Source organism: Meriones unguiculatus, chromosome 20, assembly GCF_030254825.1.
Source record: "Meriones unguiculatus strain TT.TT164.6M chromosome 20, Bangor_MerUng_6.1, whole genome shotgun sequence".
Lineage (NCBI taxonomy): Eukaryota > Metazoa > Chordata > Mammalia > Rodentia > Muridae > Meriones > Meriones unguiculatus.
Window position 1 is genome coordinate 42,061,834 of NC_083367.1, and position 10,624 is coordinate 42,072,457.

Sequence of the window (10,624 nt, forward strand, 5' to 3'; positions counted from 1 at the left end):
CCTGACAATTCTGCAGCCAGAGGAAGTGAGACAAAACTGTGAACGTCCATCTACCACACAGGACATTTTTATTCTTTGGGATTTTCTGAAATAGCACTTTGACAATGTGCTTACCACAGAGAAGGCCTCAATAAACTTCTCTGTATCACCTTTCTCTATGCCGTTGCCTACAAGCCAAGCCCTGATAAGCCAGAACCACAGGTATACTGATCCATCTCCCCACCAAGCGCAGATACACTCCCTCCCTCTTAATCCCTCTGTCTGGCCACACCTACCTTCCCTTATCAAGCTAGCCGAGAATTCCATACCCCAGCTTCCATGCCTGCCTCTACCCAACCTTGCCTCCTACCTCCTTGCTATCCTCCACAATGCCACTCAACTCTCTCTCCTCCATGAATAACAGAAACTCCCTGTTAACTTTTTCTCCTATATTTTCATTGTGGTATTTAATGCAATTTGCAAGTATTTTCTCAATCCTCTATAGGTTTGCGGATTACCATCTGTCTTCTTCTCTAGAGTGTACATCCCCAGTGTGCAAGAACTGTATCTGTTTAGTTGATTATGATTCTCTGTAGCACCCAACACAGAACTTGGCACATGGACATATTCTTTTCTCTGCTCTAATCTTCTCTCTTAGGATAACCTCCTATAGTCTCCTTGGTAAATAAAAACTGGATTGTTATAGGGTGCATATTCTCGGGTGCTTTCCTTAAATTTCCTTTACCAACATTTATTCGCACATTACTGAGATGTGGGATTTTTGTTCTCTGGTTGTTCCATGATTCTCTAATCTTAAACTTGTTCAGAACACTTCTGAAATCTCCCATGTACCTACTCTAATAGTAGGAAATGCTGTTGGTGCTCAGCAGTTTCTTGATAAATAAAAGTGTAGATCAGCCTGACCATCGCAGCCACATCCCTTTTGCATGCTTGAAATCTTCACATAACAAATATGGAGATACCTTTGAGGCAAGATCATTTCCAGCCAGGGCTCAGCTTCTGTGTTCTCAGGTTGCTATTTTCAGTTTCAATAAGAAGCAAACAATCTTATCTTGAAAGGGGATTGGATTTATTTTTAATAAGAAGTCTGAATTGGAGCTTATTTTTTTCCCTCCAGAATGTAATAACAGTACAAGTAAATCCTTACACTATACTCTTCATGTATAAGAGAATAAAGCTTCCAGGGAAACTTCCTTGGTGGGGTAAAAGCAAGCCTGATTCCACCCAACCTGTTCAACTTCCCTGGGAGCCTGAAGAGTACCACAGGGCAAGGCCACCTAGTCAAAGTGTGTTTCCAATGTCCTGGACTGGGAGAAGAAATGAAAGCAAACAGCAAGCTCCTTGGAGCCAGTGTCTTCAAACACAATCAGGCAGGATACTTACCACCCATAATCTCGGGAAATAGTAATTTTAGATCCTGCCCTCTTTCTTCATTCTCAACCAAAGCAAAGCAAAAACGTATAAACTAAAGATGTCACTGTTATGGTCAAAATAATCATTGACTAAACCAGAATTTCATCACCCACTCTATTATTCTAACTTCAGTTTACCTTTTAGTTGGCTTAGTGGTAAAACACTCTACCTGTCTGTACATCTATCTATCTATCTCTCTATCTATCTATCTATCTATCTATCCATCTATCTATCTATCTTCTATGAGTTTTTATGTACTTCAGAAACTTTTGAAGACAGAGCAAATTCTGTATAAATCTCCCATGAAACTAATAGTTGATCTTATAACATAGACCAGGTTTTTGTTTTGTTTAGTTTTGTTTTGTTTGTTTGACTGTCTTTTTAAGGAAAGGTAAGTTTTGCTAAGATCAAGAATACCATGAAAACTGCCAAAGTTGGTATGTGCTCTCTTTTTTGCTTAATGGTCTGAGTCCACCTCTGGTTGGCTTTTTGACAAGTGCTGACAGGCACCTTTTCTCTGCTCTCAGGCTGCGGCAGTCCTGAAGGTTGATGGAGGGCCATGCTATTCAAACAGCAGGTGTGGCTGAGACAGAAGCTGCTGGTGCTTGGAAGCCTTGCCATTGGGAGCCTCCTGTATCTCGTTGCCAGAGTTGGGAGTTTGGATAGGTAGGTGGTTAAAAATACACTCTGCCCACGTAGCTTTATGTATCTCTTGATGTGAGCTTCCTTGGGCTAGAACTTGAGGTGATCCATTTGCCTTTGTCCCTCAAAATTCTCAAAAAACCACACTTTTCTGTTTTGTTCCTTTTAATTCATTAAGAACCTCATTCAGTGAGGAACAAGTTCCACACTGCTCAGACCAGGATACTTCTTCCAGATCCACCGGGATTCTGTGAACACTGACACTTGTTCTCAGAGAAGGCATAAAGCTGTGTACAATAAATAATAATAAGTAAATAATACTGTTGCTGACCAGGACACAGTATAGCCTGTGTGCATCTGGTGCTGACCTTCAGCCATTACAGCATGGTAGCTCCAGTACCACATCTCTTTGTTTTGAAATTTATGAGCGGACAATTATGTATGCACCAGTAAAGAAGCTCATCAAGTCTGCATTCCTCTGCCCTGGAAAGATGGCTACAGGCATGGATTTTTAACTATATTAATTAGCTCTGGCTTTTGGGAGCTGAGCACACCCGACAAGGATGCTGTCACACAGAATGATTGCCCAGGAGGCACTGGAAAAATCCATGAAGAGGAAATTACAGGGTAGGGGGTGGACTTTTAACAGACAAACAGTTGAAAGGTGCTGGGCCTGCAGGAGTCCCCATTATGACTGTTGGGTGTCCCTAAGTTGTTCCTCAATGGTTCTACAGTCAGGATGAGTAGTAAATATTGAGGACCTTATTTGTGGGATAGGAAGCTGCTTCCCATTCCCCCTTTAAATTAACTTTTATTCTGAGAGACTGGATTCATTGTCAGGTCAACTCCCAGAGTCAATGAAAACCTGTTCACAATTTTAAATAAAAATAGCTTCAGTTTTCTCCTTAGTAACCTGTACCTCAGATGTTTTTAAACAATACAGCAATAGCCCTTGCTTTCCTTCAGCCAGTGTCCGTCTTAACTGATATACCTTAACCTCCTATTGATTTTTGCAGTTCAAAATTTCTCCCACTTTGTAACTATGACCTATGTAGTTAAGAGCTTATTACTCAATGTTGGCACTTAGTGCTTATTCTTGACATCTCATTTGATAATGAAAAGCCTTGAGGTGACAACGTTTGTCCTATGTCCATAACAGAACTTTAGTGTGAGGTCTTCACAACACCTTAAATACCCTTCCAATCATTGAGGTTTTGTTGAGTAATTGAACTTATAGTTATGAACATATTTATCGTTTCAACTGGTAACAGTTCTTATCTGTAGCTTTCCCAGCTCTTTCGTGGGATGGCTTCTGTAAGAAGATCTACCATTTGAAGGGCTTTTTTGCAATCCCTTGTTTAAGATTCTGAACAACTGTGTCTGAAATGATGTGTGCTTCTTTCGGCTTACGCTTAGTAACTTAAGACTGCTCTCGAGGAAGGACACTGAGGTTACTTCACTTGTCTCTTATGATGTTAAAATTCTGCTTTGGGTCTGGCAGCTGTGATTAGAACCATTCTTCAGGGAGCAAAGGAATGAGATATTTTCTCCTACTTTTACAAGTTCACTTGAGTGCAGAAGTCTAGAAAGCAATTGGCCAACAGAGTTTGATAGTGCAGAATAGGAAGTAGAAAAAAACAGGGAAGTTCAGAAGGAAAACAGCCCTTTCTAGACAGAGGGAGTTCAATTCCCAGAGATGCCCATGTCATCACTTTTACAGGATTTTACAGGATTGGGCAAAATAACCAAAACTTTCAGAAAAGGATTTGAAAGACTATTGCAACAGTGCTCAAAGAAACATTACCAGCGGGGTGGGGGGGGAGGTAATGCTATGGTAATCAGTACGTTGTACTAGTTTACCATCAAAAAAAGTCATCCCCATCTGAAGCCCTCCGGCCTGACTGACAGTGTCTAGCCAAATGTTAACAAACGTCAATATTTAAACAAATCAATTTTTTAATTCAAGTGCCCTGACGTCGTGATAAAGCACCCTGGCTGGCATTCTAGAGGGCATTCCAAGAGTTCCAAGAGTCTTTGTAAGGTGTTCTAAAATAAATAAACATGTACTATCAGTTCAAAAAAAAAAAAAAAGAAACATTACCAGCGTCATCTATATGTCTAGGAGAAAAGCAAACGACACCTCGATGAGTTAGACCTAGCTTCATAGACAGAACCCAGGAAGAGCAGAAAGGCTAATTTATAATATCCACATGGTTGTCTCAACCAAGAACACTCTAAACTATGTATCTGTTGACAACGTTGTAAGACCAAGTTAGAACCCTAGCATAACAATTCCAAAAAAAAAAAAAAAAACCTTAAAAGTTCACATTTTCATAAAATATTAACTCTAGTTGACCTGGTTAGTTTGCTCTGTTTTGTTTTGTCAACTTGACACAAGAGAGAGTCAGTTAGGATGAGGGAGTCTCCTTTGAGAAAATGCCTCCATAATACTGGCCTGTTGTGTATTTCCTTGATTAATGATTAATGCAGAGGACCCAATCCACCATGGACACTGCCATCCGGCTGGGCAAGCCATGAGGAATAAGCCAGTAAGTTGCTTTCCTCCGTGGCTTTAGTTACTGCCACCAGGTTCCTGCCCTGTGTTGCTACCCAGACTTTTGTCCATGACGGACTATGATGTGAAACTGTAAGCTGAAATAAACCCTTTTCTCCCCAAGTTTCCCTTTGGCCATAGGTGTTTTATCACAGAAAAGGGAACAATAATCAAGAGAGTGCTAAGCCTATTTTTACTCATTATTTTCAAAGTTTCTGAACTAAGTGTGAGTTAGTCTATAAATAATAGAATAAATCCTACCAAAATTAATACATGTTCATATTTTCCTTAAAGATTATTATATAAACCTAGGTAAACAGAGCAAATCCAAAGCCATTCATTCCCCTAAAGTCTATACTATAGATTGAACATTGCTTGAAGTGGGGTCTCCCGGGGAATGAAGAGACTGCCTTATTACCACAGAGAAGCAGAGAGAGTCTGAATTACTCCGTCACTAGAAAATTTCAACTGGAAGGAACAATCCAATAGTCTATTTGACTAGTATTATCCCCTTTCACCAAGAAACCTGAAATGACTTCTTAAATCAGCCTAGTTGACTCACTAATTATAGTAATTTTTTAGTTTACCTCAGACTATGCATAAATATAAACACTATTTTCTAACCATATATAGAGGCCATGTTAAAGTAGTGATTTCATCATGATACCATTGTGGCTGTTCCCACATCTTTCTCTCTCAGAAAAACATGAATAACTGTTCATCCTTCCTGGCTTTGTCCATTGCATTCTTCACTAGTGCCTGACTTAAACTGGATAGTAATGAAGATCTGGAATTTCTGGCCCCATCAAAGTCTTTCTTCCAGATTTCTGGTCTTAGGAGTGGTAGGTCATACACAGAACAATGGTGCTTGGGACTGCTCCTATAATCAGCAAGATGAAAGTGCAATCTTGATCCTTTTAGATAGAAATGGAAAGAGAGTCAGAAATACAGCACTCTTCTCCCAAGGCCAAGGGGCAGAAATTCTCACCGAACAAAAAAAGTTCAGCAAGGACAGAGATTGGAGTTCTGTGCAATAGCGATGCAAAAAGCCAAGGGCAGGGACTGAGAGCCTCTTCTCAGATTATATCTCAAGGATGTTAAAGTACCATGTGAATCCTGCTAGGCTGCCAAAGGAGATGGAAAAAAAGAAAAAGAAAAGAAACAATACCGCACAATGCCTGAAATAAATGGCCTCTTCTTTGCCCTTCAGCGCCCTAACTGAAGATTATAATCTCCCGCCTTCCCGATTTTCTAAATGATTTTAACTAGTGAGCTGTTTCAAAAGCTATTAGTATGGCTGGAGTCACTTGTCTGTCCTGTACTGCGAGCATAAGTACACGCCATAGTCAATTAAGCGCTTGGTGAATAAAAATTTTAAGGAGCGCTAATAAAAAAAAAAATCCCATCAATTATGTGTGCTCCACTGAATACAGGGTTGCTTAATATAAAATTTCCCAAACATATGTTCATTATGGATTACAGCAGCCTGGGACCCAGTGGCTTTACTTATGCATGTTCAATTTGAGAGTGAGCACAGATGCAGAACAATGAGAAGTTCGTCGTGATGAGTTTCTAACAGTGCCTCTCTTTGCTTGCAGGCTCCAGCCCCTTTGCCCTGTTGAAAGCCGATTTGGTGGTGCCCACAATCAGGCTGAGTTCCCACTCCGAGCCCTGCAGTTTAAGAGAGGCTTGCTGCATGAGTTCCGGAAAGGCAACTCTTCCAAGGAGCAGGTTCGCCTCCATGACCTGGTCCAGCAGCTTCCAAAAGCCATTATTATCGGGGTGAGGAAAGGGGGCACCAGGGCCCTGCTAGAGATGCTGAACCTCCATCCTGCAGTGGTCAAAGCTTCCCAAGAGATCCACTTCTTTGACAATGATGAGAATTATGCCAAGGGCATTGACTGGTACAGGAAAAAGATGCCTTTTTCCTACCCTCAGCAAATCACAATTGAAAAGAGCCCGGCATATTTTATCACAGAAGAGGTTCCGAAAAGGATTTACAAAATGAACTCATCCATCAAGCTGTTGATCATTGTCAGGGAGCCAACCACAAGAGCGATTTCTGATTACACTCAGGTGCTAGAGGGGAAGGAGAGGAAGAACAAAACCTATTATAAGTTTGAAAAGCTGGCCATAGACCCTAATACCTGCGAGGTGAACACAAAATACAAGGCGGTTAGGACCAGCATATACACAAAACATCTGGAGCGCTGGCTGAAGTACTTTCCGATTGAACAGTTCCACGTCGTGGACGGAGACCGTCTCATCACCGAGCCTCTGCCGGAACTACAGCTCGTGGAGAAGTTCTTAAACCTTCCTCCAAGGATAAGTCAGTACAATTTATATTTTAATGCTACAAGAGGGTTTTACTGTTTGCGATTTAACATTATCTTTAATAAGTGCCTGGCGGGAAGCAAGGGGCGCATCCATCCTGAGGTAGACCCCTCCGTCGTTACCAAATTGCGTAAATTCTTTCATCCCTTTAATCAAAAATTTTACCAGATCACTGGTCGGACATTGAACTGGCCCTAAAATAATACAACCCTGTACAACACCATGTGTTGTATCTGGAGCCACGTGGTTTCTCCTCTAGATTAAAATATGCACTTTCCCAGACACAGCTACCCAAGTCATTTTTCCATGAATAACTTGTAAATACGCAGTGTGTGACCAAATATAAGATCAATTCTTTTTCTACTGAAAATTTACAAAACAAAATAAATATTAAACTGCTGTCTGCCTAGTTGCATCTTTTAAGCTATTTACAGAAAAAGAGAAAAGAAAAAGAAAGACAAAAAAGCAAAAAGAAGAGGTGGTGGGACTGGGGGAAAGTGACTTTAGAAATTCCCAAGAGTTAGTCTTCCTTTGATTCAGAACTTGTCACCCGCCATTTTCATAGATTTAAGCCAAAAGATGAATGTGTGAAAATGTACCAATGGCTATGAAGCTTCAGGAAGTAGAGGATTCAGTTTTATGGTGTTTCTTTTTGTTTTGTTTTGTTTTTGTCCTAAGGTTCTTTAATTCAGACGCTAGGTTGGTGCCATGAAAACAGAATATGCTATTTTCTTATCATTTAAAAGAATGTCTTATCTCATCAAATTGACCTTGTTCCAAAGTTCCTGTGGTAATTTTGCACTATTGTTTCCATGGTGTCTTTTGTAGCATGTCTATCACGTGCCGGAGAATCAAGTCCTTTTACTTCCATGTTGTATGTCAACAAAGAGAAATGCCCTGTACATTTTGTAAATGATGTAAATACCAGTTTCACACTAAGTAATTCTATTTTGTAAACTGAATATGGCTATTTAATTTATTGTGAAAATTAAATTTATTGTGGTATTTAAAATGGAATGGATTAAAATTACACTATGTGCAACTTTTCTTAACAAACGCCTTTTGCTTTGTGCGCCCCCTGCTGGCCTCCAGCATGGAAGCTGTGTGGTTTTGAGGGTCTTTGGAGTGATTGACTTAGTCCCTGGATTTCCAAACTCTTGTGAGGTGTACTTAAAAAGAGAGGTTGAGAACCCTTTACAAACATCTCAACCCTCTCAAAATCATGAGAACCTCTCAGAGAACCCCGGTGTGGCTATGCTTCTAAGTGTGTCCACAGAATTTACATGCTGCTGTGCCAGAGAGACGAGAACCAGCACAGAAGAATCATGGTTGTCTTTGAACCTCTAATCACAGTCCAAAAAAATAAAATCAAACAAGATTAGAGCACATGCATGGTCTCTGTACCAAGAACGGTTGGCACTGTACAGAGACCAGCAAGGATGCAGAGCTCTCAAAAAAGGAAATTTCTTAAGCTGCTCAGATGTGATCAAATCACACAGCATTGCCACAAACAAAACAGCTGGCCCACATTCCTACTCAGAGAAAGTACTAAATTAGGTGACTTTGTAACATCAGAAACTCTTTGACCTAAGCACCATTCCGAAAGGGGCAGAAAGAGTTATAACAACATCAGCAAATGTTTTCTCTGCATTCGTAGTTGCTTAGCAGGGAGGGAGTGCTCTGCTCAACACTACGGTGCCTAGAGAATCAGCCGATCACAATGATTTCCCCTTGTGGAGATAAAGGTGAATTTTCTCAGGTCTTTCCCCTGCCCAGTGATTTGATGGTGATCTTTACTAAATAAATAGCCTTTTCTACTCCAATATCACTATGGATGATCTCTCCATCCACAGTTTTGGCCATCATCTCTTCTGTCTGAGTTAGCAGGACTCTTGTCCCCGAGAATGACACAAGCAGGACAGAAACATAGGTGCTCACTGTGCAATGACTCTAGAGAGTGAGTCAGAGGTTTAAGTGTCAATCACATCTCTGCTATGCAGGGAGGAGGCCAATACAGAGAGTCTGCTATCTCCTTCCCTGTGTCTCAACTCTCAGCCAACCATCTCTCTGAACCTTACGTTCCAGGACGTAATCACCAGGTTAGCATTAATCTCACTCAAGTACTTCAAGAGCACCATACAGCTAATATGAACCTGTACCAGACTACTGAAATACGCCCCATGGGAATACTGACATTTCTAAGATTCAGCCTCAGCTAATGAACTGAAATGTCTCTATACTAATGTGTTACGTTATGCATTTTAAAAATTTACTTCTCATGATACATTGGCAAATTTTGTTTGTTCATACTTAGGACATACAAAACGATGATATGGTTTTGCAGTAAAAAATTGAAAATAAGCTAATTAACGTGTTCATCACCTCAAATTATTACAGTTTGTATGATGAGACTATTAGAAATTCACTCTTAGTGCTAGTGTGACATTCAGTATTCAATTATCAGTTGAATTTGGCATGCGGTGCTTGATCCTCAAACAAAACAAAGAAACACAAACAGTATTCCTCCTAAGGGAAGTTTAAAATGCTACGTGTGGAATAATCAGACTTTATTCTAAGATTCCATTTTGATTTAAGCCAAACTTTATACTTTTAGTGTTAGCTCAACAAGTTCAAAAAAACCAAAGGCACTGTGAATTTTCAGTTGATTTACTTTCTAAGTGAGCTGACTCAAAGCTTTCAAAGCTGGGCCTCAGATGGCAGAACTTGCGGGTAGCATGCCTCATTTCACTGAAAAAGCAATCACAGCAGTCCTGATTAAGACAGGTAGAGGAGTAAAGAAGACGCAACTTAATAGCATACTTCCACTGCAGACTGGAAGGCTCCCTGTTACGAAAAAACCGTGTCCTGCTGTTGTCAGACAGGCAGCAGTCCTCCAGAGAAATCCACAGCTCATTACAGTCACTCCACTAGGGCTCTCTTTAATGAGTTACTGCTTACTCCTTTTCCATCATGAACAATTCACATTCCTTCAGGAGGCTTGGCAATACTGTACAGCTTTATCGAACAGTTTCAACCGGAAATAGAGTGGGTGTTTATGCAATGGTGACACTTTCATAAACTTGATCATAAACTTGAAGCACCAGTTTGGAACCCAAGGAATTTCCATTATAATCAGACAAAGAACTCAAGATAAAGAGGGAGAGTAGGAGGCTCCCAAACCTGAAGATGAATATCTTTAGATCCCAAGTCTACCTCCCCCTGAAGCCACCACATATAAACCCACACCTGATTCAGACACTAACAGTTCCCACTGACGGCAGTGCAATGCAGCAAGAGATGCCTAAGATATTTTGATCCACGATTAGTGCTGCTGACTCCAAGGGCTATAGATGCCTCATAATCACGTTTGACCCTAGATTTAATGGGTGTACGTTGATGGACTACTAAGATAGTGTTTTGCCAGTCAGTGGGTTACTCACAGGGCCAAAGGAATCTTCTGGGCACATGGTCCAGGGTGTTGCATGTGATACAAGGATTATCCTGGGGGAGAAGTACGGGACTAAGGGAATCTGTGGACACTGCAGACTCCTCAATCAGGGACAGTGACCAAGTGCAGTGTAAATTCCAGTCCTGCTGACAAGCTTTGCTTTGTCCCATTAGCTATTTCCTAAATCAGGTTGCCTTCATAGCCAAAAGCCAGGAATTTGATCACAGTGTCTT

The 10,624-nt window shown here is 40.7% G+C and overlaps 1 protein-coding gene across 3 annotated transcripts in view; it reads left to right on the forward strand.

Annotated features, from left to right (window-relative positions):
- The window catches only part of Hs3st5 (heparan sulfate-glucosamine 3-sulfotransferase 5), a 283,018-nt gene extending 275,033 nt beyond the window's left edge, over nt 1-7,985 (forward strand). For all 3 annotated transcript variants that reach the window (XM_060373196.1, XM_060373197.1, XM_060373198.1), the window contains exons 4-5: nt 1,941-2,079; nt 6,208-7,985. In XM_060373196.1, coding sequence (XP_060229179.1) covers nt 1,973-2,079; nt 6,208-7,141 — 1,041 coding nt within the window. In that variant the 5' untranslated portion in view covers nt 1,941-1,972 and the 3' untranslated portion in view covers nt 7,142-7,985. The remainder of the gene's footprint in view (nt 1-1,940; nt 2,080-6,207) is intronic.
- Nucleotides 7,986-10,624: the final 2,639 nt, after the last annotated feature.